This window comes from Amblyomma maculatum, chromosome 1 (assembly GCF_055883805.1).
Source record: "Amblyomma maculatum isolate TAMU_Amacu chromosome 1, ASM5588380v1, whole genome shotgun sequence".
In the NCBI taxonomy this organism is placed as follows: Eukaryota; Metazoa; Arthropoda; class Arachnida; order Ixodida; family Ixodidae; genus Amblyomma; species Amblyomma maculatum.
The window spans coordinates 248,419,236-248,437,556 of record NC_139344.1 but is presented as its reverse complement, the minus strand read 5'-3'; the positions used below and the strand labels follow the sequence as shown (position 1 = coordinate 248,437,556).

Here is an 18,321-nt window from a genome sequence, read left to right as displayed (position 1 = left end):
AATGAGCCTTTCTTTCTCTTTCTCTGTCTTGCGGAGACATGCCGCTATTACGAGCATAAGTGTATATTATACGCCTATGCACGTGTAACTCGTTGCCGGGCTTTTTTAGCGACATTGGGTGGCTGCGCAAACGTAGTTTTGTTTAGCGACTTTATACACCATATTTTTAATCATGTGCAAAGCGCGGCTTCGATTGCGACATTGTGCCCAAGCACCTCGATGGACTCCCGTGGTCACTGAACTCGCCGCCGCTATTGCGCACCTCCGATGTTAGGAGCGGAAACACGCCGCGATAAGCATAAGTGGCAGGTCGCGCGTGGTGTGCAATACCCTTCCGACGCTGTCATTTCCTGACTGGCTATAATGTCAAAAGCTGGACGCGTACGCATATGTCCCGCTACAGAGTAAAACGCCGTATTGCCCGCTCTCTTTGATGTCAGGCGCTTCCGGTGCTCGAAGCGTCCTTATCTCGACGATAGGTACGTCATGCCTGCATGTCGCTGTGGCCATTGTGATCGGCACATAGGCATGGGTGCTGTACTGCGTTTGACGATATTATGTATGCTCAGGCTCTGTCGCATATCGGCAGCGACGTCGATCTCCTTTCGAGACTGGTATTTTCATTAGCCTAGAATCGATAACTGAATGAACTCCGCGTGCGCGTCCCTAGCTGCCTCGTTCCCCGTGAGAAGTAACGAGGCATCCAAGGACGTTCGAATTAACGAGGTAAAGGGGGAAGAATGGCCTTACTTTGCCTCTCTTTAATACGACGCCTTTTATTTCCACCCGTATTGCTTAACTTCGCCCTAAATCAGCGCCATCAATTTCCGTTCCCGCGACGACATTCAAAGGAGCGTTCAAGACTTCCGCAGGAGAGGGGGATGGGAGGTGAGCGGACCCATTGTTGACGACGCCCGGAGGTTGGGCTCCGGGTTTTTACGGTGGGAAAGGCACACAGCCCGGCTGTACATAGCGGGACGGGCCAGGCTTGTGAGCCCTTTCTCACGCTGTGCCCCACGTCGCCAAGACGCGCCCTTGCTAGCACTCCCGTCCTTCGTTGCGGACCCGATTCAGCTAGCGTCCTTCCGATAGATTCATATACCTTCCTCAGGCGATCGACGGCATGAGCCGCCGCGACTATTGCGAAATCTATAACATGCATCGGTGGATACGCATGACGGCGTCTCTTCGAATGTTGCGAAAGGGCGCGCGAGTGAGGGGAGAGGAACAATTTGTTGAAAACAAAGAGGGGACTGACGCGATAGGGACAAAAACAACGGCGTTGAAATAAACCTGTTTCCTACACGAAGCCTGCAGTGTAGACTCAGTGTCACAGCCGCCGCTCTTGTATTCGCTCTTTGTGAATAGAGAGGAGTCGCATAAACCGGAACATGTCTCTTTTCTGTTCCCCGCGTGGGTTTTAGCAACCCACGCATGGGGTCCACATAATGGGCATGGGGTCCAGCCTGCCTGGCTGGACCCCATGCCTGGATAACATGCACAGCTTGCAGAGTCAAAGGCAAAAGAGAAAGCTTCCCTATTTCGGAGCCCCGCACTGTTACATGCGTGGGCTTTTTCGCGGTAACGACGCTGCCTGGAGATGTTGCATTTGCCCTGTGTCTGGGCCCATTTCCAGCGGCAGATCGCTGTGCGCCGGCGCCAGAAGCAAGCGAGAGATTGGCGCGATACTGCGCCACTCGCCCGGTCGGGCGTGTCCGGCGGCGGTGGCTGGGAACTCGCTACGGGTCGACCCCCTCCCCGGCCTTTAAAAAGTTTAAAGGGAGCCCAGGAAGCCCCCTGAAAGAAGACCGGCTTCCTGCCCGGAAGTCCTTCCTCCGCGCGCCGTGTGTGTGCCAGCTGCACTCGGCGGGGGCAAACCGCGCTCCTGAATGGGGCAGGCCCCGTCGCCGCTCCCTGTCGCCTCCTCCCGCGGCTGTGCGCCCTCCTGACGGTCGGGCACAGGTGCCGGACGCCGTAGCGGCCGTCCCGGGACGCTGGATGAGCTTGGTGCGTCCGCTAGAATATGGTTAATTGGAGGCGCTATATATAATTCGGATCATCCGCTGAGCGGCATGTGCGGCGCGTGTGGTGCCTCCGCATCACTCTTCCGTCTAACGGTTCCCGTGCAGCGGAGGACAAGCGTGGTGGCCGGTTGTGTCTTTCCGTGTGTTGCGTTTCTTTCTTTTTCCTTTTTTTTTTTGTCAGTTTTTTTTTTATTTCTGGCTGTCTCTGTCCTTCGTCTGTCACTTCTGCACTGGGATCTCTGTTTTGGCGAGACAATGAAACTGAGCGTGTTGTTCGGCCATATCGAGACTCAAACTGTAATAAACAAGAACAGCGTTTGTGAGTTCACTCGTGTGAGCAACTGACACGGGAGTTCAAGTTTAGAGCGCCTTTAGCTGCATGGCTACTGACGCTTCTGAAGCAACTGGTTACGTGTCTCCATCGAGTCGGTATAATCGCACGGTAACGCATTGGTTCGTATTCACACTTCATTCCGTTGATTCGCGTTTCATTTATGACGATACGATTTATCTAAGTCTGTGGCATACTTTTGCGCTTATTCTTTCGTGCGGTGAAAACAGCTATATTGACCTCCGCATTTCCATGACATAGGACGTTTACGTGATGCTGGATACGAATATGACGTCGACTTAGTAGAGGAGGCAAGCGACGAAGTTCTTTCTCCGTGTGTCTTTGTCGGTCCACCATTTCACTTCTATCGGAGCCGCCTGGTTTTCATTAATAGCTTGGCTCGTTTTGAAAAGCCCTCTGCTCCGCACTTCTCACTTGAGAAAATGAATACACCTTGCACGGAGCGGCTCCGTTTGTGTATACCGGGCGTTCTACCTAAATGTAGCGAAGCCTTTAAAGGGGATCTTCGTGTCTTAGCTCTGTGGGACCCGCTGAGTGCTGTTGAGACTCGCATGGCCTAGTTTGCAGCTTTTTTTTTTTTTTTTTCACTATAAAAGATTATTGATTAGCGCACTTTTTGTTTACTGTCTGAAGAAACGAAGTGTCAATGCAAACTTAGTAGATCGTCTTAAAAAGCATGCTAACTTAGTGAAATGTTTGCACCAAGTCACCTCTACGGAAATCTGTTTTAACGCGGGGATGTACTACACCTCTTTTTTAGCTTTCGACTGTCTACTGATGAGTGCGTATGCGAGATTACAGAGGCAATGATTAAGGAAGCAAGCGCCATTTTACAAGAATGCACCAAATGACTAAAATGCGGAAGAATCGAACAAACAGTTAAAATTATCACTGGTATGCTTGGAAGCGCGACGCGAGAACAATGCGAACGAGCAGCCGCTAAAGGCAGCCGCAGACAGGAGCCGTTAACTTTGTCGCGTCGTGTGCTCAAAATTATTATTATTATTATTATTATTATTATTATTATTATTATTATTATTATTATTATTATTATTATTATTATTATTATTATTCATTTTTACTGGTCTGAAAAGTTAACTCGCACAGTGACAAAAAGCTTCCACGTGACTCTACCCGCTCTACCCGATGAGGCTTTGCGCATGCTCTGGGCATATATGCGTCAGCAGCTGGTTACGTGGTAGCTTTCATTTAAGGCCAGTAGATAAGCCACGTAAATCGTAGCGTGGTGCAAACCTTTCAGTCAACCGGTTTTCTCCAGTCTACAATCCTGTCCTTGTCAATTTGTTTATGAAGGCAGTGATTGAAAAAAATTACAAGGGTTCAACGCTGTTGAACCAAATATTGAGCGAAAGCATTAGCTGTGGGTGACCGAGCCTTCTTCTTCTCTTTTTCTTCTTCCTCAGCCCACATAATAAAGCCCCGCTTTAACCAACCGATATGAAGGTGCCTTAGTGGCCTATAGGGGTAACGTGAATGCTATAGGGTCCTGGCAGGCTGATTCTGACATAGCCGTCCCACGTGAAACGAGAGACCCAAGTTGGCAGCTCCTGCCAGCCCGTGTGTCACGTGGGGTGTGACGTCACGGCGTCACCTGGGTAAGACGTAACTGCGACCGGGACACGCGAATGCTTGAAAGTGCGAATAGTATTGCTTTCGCAATAAAAAGATCAATTGTCTTTACTATTGAGTGAACTTTGGGGGAAAAAATAAACAATAGTTCAGACTAGACCACGCGACGCTTAGCAGCCCTCACTTAGTTTTTACTTCGCTAGGGCACTTCGTCTTCTTGAAAGATTTGGTTACCATTAGGTGGGATGCATTTAGCGTACACGCCTTTGATGCCTACCCGGCTGAAAAGAAAAGGGACATAGGATGACTGCGGTTTGATTTATTTGCGCTTCGCATAACCGTAGCCTATCTCAACGTCCTGGTAGACGTTTACAAGTGCGCCGTGTGAGGAAGCTTCCTCGAACAACAAAGCGGCGGGGCTGAAAAAACGCCTCGCAATGCGCTCAAGGTGTTGCCTGCAGCAATCTGTATGTACTGTTTTCACCAGCCCCCCGTGCGCTACCTGTCAAGCATGTATGTAGTTCATGTGTCGTTTCTCCCGGGGTCCCCTCTTCCTTTTTTTTTTTTTTTCTCTCTTTTAAGCCGATTAAAACAACCATTCCCTTATGGTAAGCAGCCTTGGGTTTTCTGGCGCAAACACGTGAATAAAAAAAAAAAGAAAGAAAAGAAACAGGCTGTGTTTCTGTCAGAGATTCTCGGGTATCGAGAAAATTCAGTCGAGTAGCGCGGTAGCTTTCAGCAGCGGTTCAGAGGCTACATCTGTCCTGCTTTTTTTTCCCCCGTGTAATTCCACACTCCGAGGCAAGGGACAAAACGCGGGGACATTTGCTGACACCGGCTATCTTCCGACGCTCGGATGGTCGGCTCTTGTCACACAAGGCGCCAGTGCTGATCCTTTCGAGATTTCCGGAGGAAACGCGAGAAGTGAAGCGCACAGGCGAGGACGGATATGGGTGCAACGAGTCGCCGCTAAAAGAGTTTGCTCACTGCGCGTTGAATTGCAAAAATTAAAATGATACGCTTTCTTTTTTGCTTTATACCTGGAGCACAGCACGAAATGTATCGGGCTGTAGACGAATGCAACCTAAGAAGCCAAGCGGCAAATTCCTCTGAAGTGAGACTACTATAGCCCTGCTATTAAGATCGCAGGTGACTGGCAAAAGAAATGGCATTAACCGCGGCATCCTGTCAATTCGTCGTGCGATTGGCTGAGGGCCCCGATTTGTGTGTGGCATATGCCGCCGCCTTCTGGAGTTGTGTCTGACTGCGGGAGTGAAGTAAACGATGTTGGGCTGACAGTTGTTGCCGCTGAGCACGAAAACTTCCCTCCGACGAAATAAATATTAAAGAAGCAGCGGCTGGTTTTCATGCACCCTGATTCAATTTACCGGGTTAATGCGCACGTCCATCTTTAAATATTAATTTTTTTTTTCCTGATATTTCGTTGATTATTTTCGGTCACGGGGAAGAGTGCAAAGCCAGTGAAGCGTATACAGCGTTGGGGTTGAGTGCAGCAGCAGTCCTCCTGGCGGGGGAGGAGGCATATCAGTGCGCACCACGTGCGGTGGCCAAGTCGTCCGGGGATCCGGTGCGTGTCGTTGCGCCACGTGCGCCCGCGCGGCACCACGCGTCGGAGGAAGACGCCGCAGGGGCATCCCGCGAGGCGCACCATCTGTCGCGGTGCACCGTGCTCGACCTGTCCCCCCCTTCGCCGCCTCCAAGGAGGAGGCCCGCGGAGAACATCCGGTGGCTGCCGTAGAGGGGAGCGGCAGCTTGCGCACGCGTCGCCGCCATCTTTAAAGGGCCGCCGCGGTGCCCGGCTGCGTTCCGGACCCTCTTTGTGCACGCCAGCTGCCGAGGTCGTCGTGCGCGCCGCGGCGTCGGAGTCCAAAGCGCGGCCGGACCGAATGCCGACACTGCTGGCCTGCGTCGCGTTTCCCTGGAAGGCCGCCTTCGCTTCCCGAAACTTTCCTGTTGCTGACAGTCCCGCCCCCTAACCCAGAAATGTATCTCTCTTCTTCTGTTCTCTCTTATATCTTCGTCCTCTCACCATTCGCGTTGTGCGATCTTATCCACCCATCTTCTTCACCCTCGAACGTATGTACGTATGGGCCGGAAACGCGCCGCAAAAGGGGGATTCGCCATTCCACGATTGTAACTGAACTCTTTGTCGTTCACCAAACGCACGCCTCCGAAACGCGGCTCATTCGCCACACTTGTCGCGTAAATTGCTTTTTTTCTTTTTTTTTTGCTTGACGTAGCCGAGTTGCTCATTTCCTTGAATCGCCTCGTGGCGCCGCCTCCTCGTTCTTGATCTCGAGTTCGGTAATTTGTGATACAAAGAATACCGCGTGTTGTAGCTCTTGTTTAGAGCCAAGAACCGACATGACATGGGCGCAGACTCGTCTTAAATCACAACGGAGCCCGTTGCGCTCCTTTCTGTGCGTGTGCGCGGGTATTTTCTTTCTCGTCTGGGCGACGCAGCACAGTTGAGCCGAGAAAACAGCGTGGCTTTACGGCTCTGCTGGGCGAATATACACTCCCGCGCGTGAGGGTATCCTTGGAGTTCGGTGCGGCGAGCAAGCGCGTTCGTTCCCATGGGGTCCCTCTAGACGATCGCCCCCGCATACATCATGCAGCAAAGCAGTTGAGCCTGGCACAGTGTCGAGTTCAATGCACCGCGTGTTCTGCGCTGCTGTGGCAAAGGGCGCAGCCTCCGCGTGGCGCCTTTTGGCTGCTCGTAAATAGTGCTGTTGTCTCTCGAGCGCGCGCGGCAGCGTGCTCATCCGCTGTGGCTGCTCGACGAGGGCTCACACGATGAAACTGCTCACACATCTTCTTCGAGGCTGCCTGCACCAATGCCTAGTTACTGGGTTTAAATAAATGTTTTTTCTCCTCCTCCTCCTGCACTAGTGGCCCGTTGAATTGGCAGCGAGAATGGGACAGCTCTTTAAGCCATCTCAGGCAAAAGCGTTGCATGCGAAGCCGAGGCGCCGGGTGCTGTCGATGTCCTCATAACCGCGACAAGCCATGTGGCTCGAACGCGCACACGGTGCCAGCTGACCATCCACCTACTGCGCAAGAAAAAGATAGGGAGGCGTAACAAAGACTGGCCAGCCATGCTGGCGAGTGCAGGAATTCGGACCGGTCTGACCGAAGAGCGCTCTCTTTGGTTGTTTGCGGCTGCAGCGCTTTTTTTTTTTTTTTTTAAAGCTGCGCTTGCGAAGCAAATCATCTGGTTGCGACAACAGACGCGTCCTTGCGACGAAGGGTTAGAGAGCACCAAGGTCGGCGGCTGGTGTCTCCAACGGCGGCGGCTGGCCGGGAGAGGAGCCGCCTCTCTCTCCGGAGCTGCGACGTCCGGGACGCCGGAGAGCAGAGTCCGCTGCGCGAGATTATCATGGCGTCACGGCTGAGCGCGCGCGGGGCAATTACAAAAGCTCGCAACAAAGGGAAGAAGACGCGTCGTCGTCCTCTGGCTGGCACCGGCGGCGAGAGTGCGCGCATGCCAACGGCCAGTTTGAGGGGCTCTCGACGGAGCCCTCTCGGCACCCGTGTAACGTCGCGCCGTCGCAACGCCGTGAGCCGCTCTTTTGTCGCTGGCGGCACGAATAATCGCCGCAGAGACGTATAGCCCCCCCCCCCCCCCCCTTTTTTTTTTTTTTTTTCGGACTTCAACGGTCGCCTTCGGACACGGTGTGCCTTAATGCGCGCAAGCGACGGCCGTCTTCGCGTATCGTCACCAACGCCGCAGCGCGGCTGCAAGAGTGCGGCAATTATTTCCGTCCTTAATGAAAAATTTGCGTGCCGTCGTGTTTCGCATGTGCGCGGCTACGTTCGGACGGGGAGGGTGCATTCGTGATGCGACTGCTCTGCACCACTCACGTAACGTTTCCTCGGAGACGCTGCTTCCATTTTTTTTTCTTCCTCCGCACGGTAGTCGTGAAATATGCGATGTAATCCAGAGACATATGCCATCGCGTGTTCCTTGTTGTCAAGGGCGTGATTGCCATATTGCCCCCAAAGTGCGCACGGCAGCGCGTAATGTGGAAGCGAAATTATGCGACAGTCGAGCTGATGCGCACGCAGCATACTTGTGCAGTGCCAACAACGTGTGTGTGTGCGCGCTGGGGGTGAGGGGGGGGGGATTTCAGTTATTGTATTTTAAGTTCTGCCACTTGTTATATAATTGTCGTAACACGACACTCGGTTCAGTTGTTCAGGGCAACGAGGAGTCAGCTCGCTTTGCAAACGGTTCCCGCGTCTCGATCGCGGGAAGAAGCAGTGTACATTTTCTCTGACGTGCGTGCCGTTGCAGATTCTGGAGAACATGCGCAGCCACTGCCCTGGTCCTTCGTTGTGCCTTCCCCCGAGGAGCAGCCTTCTTCTCTTCCATCGCCCTTTCGCGGAGGCGTTCGACTCAAAGGCTGGCATTCCGCGGCGCGCTCCCGGGAACCGCTGGCCGGGAAATTCCTCCGTACGGCTCATTAGCGTCCGTGGCTCGGGACAATGGTCTCTGTGGATGTGAACGGGGAAGACGACGTGTCACCGCCGCCGCCCTATCTGGAGCCCTGATCTGGCGGCGCGAGACGTTTGCGAAGACGCGGAAGCCGCGGACGAGTGGCCGGGAGGAGAGAGGCGCTGGTCCGTTCGCCGCCGCATTGTGGGCTCGTTTTGCCGCGCGGAGCGACTGTCGCGCTTTGCAAATGCACGATTGTCTCCGTTAGCTGATGCGGCAAGAACAGGTCATCGAGAACGTGTCTTATGCATTTGCAAGTGCCGCTGACGGCGACCCACATTGCGGGCACGCGCCGCCGCCATCCGCGGGATGGCGTCCTGCGCGACGTGTTCCCAGCGTGACCGCGCGGCGTGTCGCCGTGTCTATATTGGACGTTCACGAGCCGCTGCGCATCTCCCGACGCTGGACGCGAATCTGACCGTCTGAGTCCGGAGGAAGCGGCGCACTCCAACGAGCGCCGGCTGGCGGTGTTGTCTTGTGTGCTCTCGAAAAGCCCGCTCGGAAATTTCGCAACCTTTCTCGGGCCATTTGCCCAACGGGACAGTGCGCTCTTCAGCTGACGTCCTTTGTACGCGGGCGGTCCGGTCATTATGCGGCGTTACATAATGTCGCGGCTTAACTGTGGCTCCACAAAAGCTCTGCCCCGGAACGTCGCCGCTGGTTCTCGCCTTGCGCGCATCGTAACAATTTCTCACGCATAATGAACGCGCCGGCCCTGTTCTCGCCGAAGAGGCGCCGGTGAAAAGTTGCTCAGCGCGTTTCGAAATGCTTTTGCGCGTTAAGTAGCCCGGGCCGCCGTTTTCGCCTCCTCCGCGTTCTGTGCGCGTAGAGCGGCCACAAAGCTCGCGAGAGCCGCGGCAAGCTGTTTTCGCGAAGTTTATTGGAAAGGCGATATATTGTTGCAACCTCTTTGGCTTGGCCATTGAGAGTGGCTACTGCAACAACCTGATGCAACGAGATGAAAAGTTTGTGGAACAAAGCGCCTCTTCGCACGCACGTCGGTGTTTGCCGTAATTCAAAGTCCTTCGTTACAAGCATGAATTTATGGTTCGTGTACGAACCGCTGGTTGGTGGTGCCGTGGCCACGCATACGAAGGGGTCTTCTGTTTCGAAAGGAGTGAAAGGCGGACAATTTGCATGAACCAGAACGCGCTCTTTCGCGCACGTTGGCAAATGGAGCGATTCGTGTATCGGTTCGGATCGCTATGCCCACAGCATTCGTTCCTCTTTCACTATGCCGTTCTTAACGCGGTTATCGTTCTATGATCGCTGGGTGGCAAGACTGCAACGTGTGCGACAGCTGGGGCTAGTTTCCATTGCTGGTGGCTCAGACAGCTCGATCGTTGGTGCATACCCTTTCCGCGTGTTCACTCGTCGCCGCGTCCTTTCGCTGGCGGCTGCGTCTTCCTAAGCGAGGACTCCTCGATCGATTTAGGCCCGGGAGGGGGGCAAGCCCACATCCGCTAAGGCGTTGCTCCTCAGAAAACACGACCGGGGGCAACGCTTCCTTGACGGCGGGGGCTTCTTCGGCCGACGCTGCCGATGAGCGAGGAGGGAGGGAGGGACGGCGGGCCCATCGCTGAAAGATTCATCTGCGGGTGCGTCCGCCTCCCCCAGTGGGTGCGGTACGTGTACGTTGCACAGACCAACGGACCGCGCACGGCCTCCTGTGCGTGCATGCGCCTCTCTCCGTGTGATGCGCCATTCCCATTTCCGCCTATTGTCTCACTCTCTTTTTCAGATAGCCGAGAAGCCTAATGTCACAAATTTCTTTGCGCGACGCGCGCTAGCGTTGCACTCTTGCTTCGGTCTGGGTAGCATGTATGTTCGAAGTATTGAGCGCCGCGCCGTGCCTCTGTTGAACGGTTCTATGCTTATAGTGCCGCTCGGACAGGTGGTTATATTAAACCACCTGTTCGAGAGGACAAAACGCTGTTTATCGGTGAAATTTCGTGCGTGCCCGTCTACTTTCAAATTTGAAATTTGTCGTGCCCCTTTATCACGCGCTCTGTGCTTTGATTTCTTCGTCTTCACTGTTCACATTTCAGCAATTCTTTGACCTAAAGCGTGTCTAGCATTTCATTAACGGCGTTTCGTTCAGAGGATCGTCAAACTAGACGGTGAATTCGAGCGGCGAAGGAAACTCCCCGAACGCACCACTCCATCTCGCTCCCACCCAAAGCGGTGACTTTCAGGAAAACTGCGTGCCCCCGCTTCTCCGTGAATGCCCGCTTTGGCTGGCAGTTTGCATTACGTTCCGCGTATTGTTGCGTTAGTCATTTTGCTTTGTTGGGGAGCGGGCATCGTCATAGCGTGTTGGTCACAGTTGCGTGCTAGAGCGGTTGCCTCTCTGGTTCGCTGACTTTTTACCTCAAAAGTGGAAACGCTCGGGGAGGGCCACCGAGCGTCCTTCGCGGGGGCCGTCGGTCTGCGGGCGACACACTGTCGCGCGAGTATTCACCCGTTCGCTGTCCGGAAGCGATTGGCGTGCTCCCAGCAGCTGTGCGCTTCTCCTTGGCGTTGACGGGACGCGTCCTTCCGTGACCACCGATGCGCCCCGCTGGGGACCGATCTAGGAAACTCGCCGCACGCGTGTTTTCTACCAGCCGCGGAGTGTTTATTTGCGGCGCATCTTGGCCCTCGCGGTGAGAACCTGCAGCTGCTCCCGCCTGGCTGCTGCTATATGTCGCCGCCGCAAGGGCGAGCCCGCGGTAGGCCAAGTTCAAGGTCTGCCCGCGATTGTGCGCCGATTGGCGCCAATTGCGGGACGCTGTGCGTGGCACGCACTTCGCCTTCCCGAGTATATGAACAGTTTGTTATTCGCCAGAAAGCCCATGCCAGCATCGCTTACTTATGCTCTGTGAGAGGGAAACGAAGAAAGGCTACAGTTGTATACAACTATCCTAGGGTGCAGCGGTGGCGTAGCGGTAGAACATCCGCCTCGCATGCAAGAGGACCGGGGTTCATATATCGGTGCCGCGCAATTCTCCACCGGATTAAAAAGAAAAAAAAAGATCCGCGTGTCGATGGAATTGCATACACAGGTTTGGGGTGCGACCTGATGCCGGTGAACACCTCCGGCAACGCACTCCCTCACCAGAACAGGAGTTGGCCAGGTGCAGTAATTGGCCGCAACCTCTCATGATCAGCTCCATAAAACCCCGGCCCTCAGAACCGGGTTAAGTGAAGAAATATGGGAGAGGCCTTCGCCCTGCAGTGGGTATAGTCAGGCTGATGATGATGATGATGATGATCCTAGAGCGAACATGGTGCGTACTTAGGTTGACTAGAGACGGCCTGTTTACGCGACGTACATGTAGTTATTGTCCTCCGTTATAGTATACTATACCTCCGTCGGCTACAAACATCGTTGCTGTCTTTGTTTCGCGACGTTCTAACCAAAATCGGACAGCAGCTACTAGCAAAGAGTGTATACATGGTTCCCTGCTTTGCGCACTCGAACCAGCCTTGTGAACACCTTGTTCCTTTTTCTTATGCGCAGACGATGGTGAAGGTGTACGCGCGCGTGCTGTGCGCCGACATGGAGTACAAGACGCTGTGCATCGATACGACCGCATCCAGCTCGGATGTGGTGCGCCTGCTGCTGAGCAAGTTCAAAATGAAGCACCGGGACCCGAACCTCTTCTACCTGACCATGGAGGTGTGGGTGCGCAAGACGGGCATCCCCATCCGGACCATCATGGTGCTGGACGACGAGGCGCGGCCCGTGGAGCTCCAGTCCTGCCACCCCAAAGGAGACTCCAAGTACGTGGCCCTATAAACTGCTGAACGCGCTCATCATCCTGCTTGTTCTTGTTGATGGGCTGCTCGATGGGAGGGCGGGGTGCTCATGATGGTGGTGTCTTTATCTATCGTAGTATTGCCTCTGGACACACTATGGCAGAGAGGTGGTAGATACGGAAAAACGTTCCCGTTTTAAACGCTTTCATGGTATTTATGTGCCGTTGAGAGAAAACGTTTACGGGATTGTGGTGTACGGGGAAAAAAAAAATTAAAAAAAAAAGGTAGTTACATCGACGCTGTCACGAAAGTGAATCGCCGAAGTGACTGCAAATCGGAGGTAAAAGGGTGTGCCGACGTCGTGGGGAGCTATGAGATATAGAGGGAGAAGTAGCAAAAATTACAAGTCCGCTGAGGAGGAGGATCTGCGGATAGATTGAAGATTGGTTAATATATGGGGAGGCATGCATTTAAAAGCTTTCCCAGAATTACTCCATACTTCTGGCATAGTTACGAGAAAGAATGATGGCGAAGTACAGGCCCTATAGCTGTCGGGTCAAACTCTTTGGCCTATTGCTGTGTTGTGAAGCTGTTCAGGTAGGTAACGTTTACGGACGTACACTGAATCAAAAATTAGCCAGCTAATATGCGTGTCAGTCTCGTATAGTGAAGGGGAGGACATGTATGCCGCCTCCTGTCGGAAAGTGCTGCCGAGGCGAGGCCATGATGATTTTGTCCTACTGAACTGCGCTCGTTCGTACCCTCCCCCCCCCCCCCCCCCTTTTTTTTTGTCGAATACTTTTTTTTTTTTTTTTTTTTCCTCTGACCTTGAAGGCATGGAGAAGTACGCAAAGCGCCGTGTTTCACATCGCCATTCGAGTTCAAATATCTGACGAAGTTCTCTCGCGTGTTTGTGTTTCAGATTTCTCCTTCAGATGAGGCGAGGAGGCTTGGTCAAAGTTTACGACAGCTGTTTAATGGCGGGCGTAAGTATCCTTTTTTTTTTCTTTTTTTCTCAGCGCGACATGGGCTGCAAGCGTGCTTGTTTGCACCGCGAAAGGGGCATCGGCCGAACTGCGGAGCGAAAAAAAAAAAAAAAGGAAAGAAAAGAAAAGAAAAAGAAAAAAAAAACGTCCTGTACACGGTGCGAGTTGTGAAAGCGTTTTATCATTTCGTTCAAGTGCGCGGCCCCGTTGGAGGAGCGCTGTGCGGGCTCGCGTGCCGTGCGAACAGGACAGCACCTTTGATCGAACAAGAGGCGACGCCGCAAGGTCCTTGAAATTCGCGCCGTTTACTTATTTCCTCGGAAAGACTTGCAGAAGAACCGCACACATTCCAAGGATTCGCTTCTCAGTATGTGTTGTTTGGAAGTTCGAAACTATCGTACTTAATACCTCATGTCACGCAGCGCAAGCCCACTACTGTTATTTGGCGGTTAATTACACAGTATCTAGTGATCCTGCTAACTAGAAAACCTTCCAGCAGCACTGCGTTGTTTTTATTCTCGTCCGTCACATTGATGTGGTCTAGCTATTTCATAGAGTTAGGTCTTGCCGGAAAATGGGCCGCTGCGTGCGCGTTCACACAAGTATGCGTGAACGTCCGCCCCGAAGTAGTGTTCTAATGTGCTCGTTTCCTTTCTTGTTCCCATCTCTTCTAGTCGCTGTACAAGAGCCTGCTGGTGTCGGAGCGGACAACAGCGGAAGAAGTGGTTCAGCTTGTCCTTCACTGCTACAACTCCAGTGACCGAGGATCCAAGTACTCTCTCTATGAAGTGTGCCCCATCAAAAACTGTAAGTATCCGCGAAATGGATTGTTCGCATCGCACGTTGCTGTTTGTTAGCCCCTTTTTCAGGTCTGCTACGCTGTTGTAGCGGGCTTACCGTGCTTACCACTAATTCCTAGATTGTGAACGACAATCGTGTAGCACCTCTTTGCAAGTGCGTTTTTCTAAACGGTACCGAAGTTGAGAACGATGCCAAGCAGCACATGTACGAGCGATGTACATTGGCAACCAGAGGAGCACCACTTAATGGATAGCGTGAGGAACTGCTGTCAGTGGTCTAGTGGTCCTACTGAGTACAGGGTTCCGCTGATAAAACATGCGGACGCAGTAATGTTTATGGCACCGTTGGACGGCGCCTCTGTACTTAGCATAGCCTTGAGCACCTAATTTCAAGGTGCTACAGACTTTTACCATTAGCACTTCTCTCCCTTTTCTCGTAGTCTGCAGCCTTCTGCTACAGCAGTCAGTGTCCATGGAGAGAAAGGCTTGGGTCATTAGTATTTGGTATAGTCCTCAGCCCTGAGAGTGCCATGCTGTCATCTGTCATAAACAAAACAAACAGTGCTGTAATTATCCAGGCACAAATCACAAATGTATGTGTATGTATAAACAGATAAATTTGGTGCATGCAGAATTATAAAGTCAGGCTTATATGCACAATAACTTACAAGCTGTATGTCATGTTTTGGTCTAGTGAATGGATATTTTTGCATGAAAAACGATGTGCTGTTTTTATAACACCAGTATTTACAGCCTTGAGTCGTACTGTACTAGGTGCTTATGAATGTGTGTACTTTTGTCTCTAGATGAAAGAGCACTTCATCCACACGAGCTCCCTTTGCGGATCCAACAGAGTTGGCCATCACCAGAGCATTTTGCATTTCATCTCAGAAGAAACCAGGAGGGTACACATCAGAAGCGCCAGGTAAGTGTCAGTGTCCTTTTCAGAGCATGAAGGAAAGAACTTTTAAGAAAAAAAAAAAAAGGTGCAGGATTGTTGCAAATATTTTTTTTTTCATATGTACTTTTGTTTTGTGCCCTTATTGTTTTTATAAGTATAATCTAAAAGAATTTTGTATTGCTCTTTATAATTTTGTGTGTGAAATTCTTGTGATACAGGCATGGGTACTGTTTCTTACCTATCATCTCTGTTTGTATATGAAAAGCTGATAACTGGGCAAGGATGCAAACTTGGTTAGCCTGGTCTTGCAGAGAGATCTGAAAATCTGCACTTTGCATTCATTGCAGCTACCCTGGACTTGCCAAACAGATATGACTGGTCACCTCAACTTTCGGCTGAATGTGTCAAGGAACGAGCTCAGTCCTGCTGCTATCCACTCACCTACATTGAAGCCGTCGTACAACAATTATGAAAACTGTTTTTACATTTGAAAAATGAGAGGCTAATTAGTGCTCATGGAAAATGCATGCTCCTAGCACGCAGTGGTCTATGCGAAATGTCCATTAGCAGCTAAGGTTTGGCAGTGCTGGTGTTCTAGCACTCTTTTACAGTAAGAAGGGAGTGTCGTACTAACAAGATTGGTGTTACATGTTGACATTGAGTCACTGCATGAGCAGTGCTCCCACATCAGTGCATAGCACCTGTCTGCAAGTCCAAAGGCTATAACTTCCAACAATCATGCACAAAACTGTTTGCAACGTGCTGTGGAAAAAGCCCCAGATTTCTGCATCTGGCCAGCAGTAGCATGTGCTACGGTATGCCACATTTCGATTTGAACATTGTGTTGACGTAAAGAGTGCACTGAATGTAAGTTAGTTGAGATGTAACTGGACCACTAGTGGCAGGAAGGATGCAATAGCTTCCTTTTCTCAGCAGTGCAGCTTTTTTTCGTGGTGTACAGTTTGAGCTGTATATGTGTGCAATTAATTCCCTGACAGCAAGAGCTGCTGTTTCAAGGAGACATTCATTTGCTTGTATAATATCATTGACCAAAGATATGCGCAAAGCATTCTGGCAAAATGTAACATCCAAAAGTTCACTGGCAGGTTGGTGAGCATATTAGTGTCAATGAAAAGAATTGTTAGTTGTATTTGAAGACTGTTTACTAAGTGCACTGGAACTTTTCTGGGCTAGCCACAAGGTCACAGTGATCCATGCCAGTGAATGATGCATCTCCAGAAGTTTTTGCTCATGGTTGCTAGAGCATTTATAGCTTTTTCACATTCATGTAATATATCACACAATGTCTTGACTGCTTTGTAGATAAATACTGAAGATAAGAGCCACACATTACTCAACCAACAGGTCATCATGCATGTCGTCAGCGCTTAACATACTAGTCATGCAAGAAAGCGTTAATAACGAAGGCTCTGCATGGTGCGAAATTTCAACTCTCTCTAGCGTGCTGTTGTATTTGCTGCCCAACAGTTTTGTTTCCAGATACCTGATGTGGCCTATGACGAAATTCAAGCTTTTTTTTTTTTTCTTAAGTCATACAACTGCAACTTTCTTTACTTGCAGGTGGATCCGGCAATTTTGTTATCACAATCCCAGAACCTGAAAGCATAGGAAAAAAAAAAATAGGTTAGCATTAGGATTTAGAATAGAGTGACAAAGCAGTCACTTTGCTTCTTGTGTACTCTGTCAACACTGCTCTCAATGAAACGTATAGAAAACGTGCTGCGACATCTATATGCGCATGTAGATAGTGTCATGAACACTCTCGTGACGAAACACCATTGTCGTGCTTTGTGATGGCTGGCCTCCCCATGCAAAGAGTGAGAGCAAAAATTTAATGTGCCCTTCTTTGCATCAGGTTCAGAAGCTACCTTGAGCGCCAAACGGAGCACTTCATATTGCCAACGACAATCATAGCAGCTCCCTCTAGCTAACGGGGGCTATAAGAATGCGCCATCTCGAGTCAGACGTCATGTGCTGAAAACGCTGCTTAGTCACAGTGGTGTACAAAACCTTGCCACCTTCATAACCTGAAATTTTATGGGGCGACGCCACTAAGCAAATTAGATGCTAGTTACGACGGCAACGGAGCGACATTCATAAAGGCCAGCCGAAAGTGAACGCAATACACTGCGTCGTTTTCGCTCATTGCCCAGCGAAACGTAAGAGACACTGTGCTTGTGTGCGATGGGGATTAAGGGACCAGCCACGCACGAGCACGCCGTAATATTTATTTCTGTTTGCAATTCTTACGAGCTCGCTCCGTAAGCGCCATTCGGCCACCCCTCTGTTAGCAGTTTAACTAATGCCCGGGATACTGGCAGCTTATCAGAAGCCGTGATCTTCTGCGCTCTATTGGCTGTCGACGGATAAGCGTTGCGTGCTCTGTGCGTATAGTCTGGGGCCAAACGAGGGCTCTCATTCCGGGTTTCGTAGGGCGGTGAAAGAGATCGCTTGCTTGGCTGGCCCCGTGGAACGATGTTCGCGTTGGATGCGTCAGTATCTGTGCGGCATAGAGCTGCGAGCAGTTCCATATCGAAGGCACGATTCCGTGGCTTAAAAGAAAAATCACTTCAACGAACAAGACGAGAAAAAAAAAAAAAAACAACTGCTGGTAGCTGCGCCGCTGTTCTGCATGACAGACGGCGTTTAGACGAAGTACTGCGTGCGGCGTTACGTTGCTTGGCTGCAGCACTTCGCTCGTTCTCTTCACTTTGATTCGCTGCGCCGCTTACGGCGGCTTTAAAGAGATCTTGGTTTGTCGTGTTGATGGCATTCTGGTATTGACCGTTTCTTACTTTTTTTTTTCTTAGTTGCTTTTACTCATTTGATGCTGTACAGGCCAGGAATGTGACGTCTGAGGCTGAATTATATATTGCAATGTTCTATTTAATTTTATTTTCGAACCACATTACAATGACCAAAGCAGAGTATAGACTATTTTATTTCTGTACATACATATTATTGTAAAATACAGCAACAATAAAATTATTGTTTCTATGAAACTATGTTTTGTGTCCCATTACATTCATTCGAAAATAAATGCCAGAGCGAATCCCGATCGGCTTGCTCAGCGAGATCCTAAGGTAAGCCAAACATACAGGTCGGTCGGTCGGTCGGTCGGTTTATGGGGTTTAACTTCCTAAAGCGACTCAGGCTATGAGAGACGCCGTAGTGGAGGGCTCTGGAAATTTCGGCCACCTGGGGTTCTTCAACGTGCACTGATATTGGACAGCATACGGGCATGGGCCCCTTGCTTTTCGCCTCCGTCGAAAAGCGACCGCCGAGGCCGGAATTCGATGCCGCACCCTTGGGAACAGTAGTCGAGCGCCTTTACCATAAGTAAGCCATCTCTGTGGGCAGAACCAATAAGAATTATCCTATAACATT

General features: G+C 51.1%; 1 protein-coding gene across 2 annotated transcripts in view; it reads left to right on the top strand.

The window, feature by feature from the left end:
* rau (RA domain-containing protein rau) overlaps positions 1-17,539 on the top strand; it is a 69,706-nt gene extending 52,167 nt beyond the window's left edge. For both annotated transcript variants that reach the window (XM_084590811.1, XM_084590812.1), the window contains 5 exons: positions 11,988-12,250; positions 13,149-13,212; positions 13,887-14,019; positions 14,819-14,937; positions 15,261-17,539. In XM_084590811.1, the coding sequence (XP_084446937.1) occupies positions 11,988-12,250; positions 13,149-13,212; positions 13,887-14,019; positions 14,819-14,937; positions 15,261-15,404 (723 nt within the window). In that variant the 3' untranslated portion in view covers positions 15,405-17,539. The remainder of the gene's footprint in view (positions 1-11,987; positions 12,251-13,148; positions 13,213-13,886; positions 14,020-14,818; positions 14,938-15,260) is intronic.
* Positions 17,540-18,321: the final 782 nt, after the last annotated feature.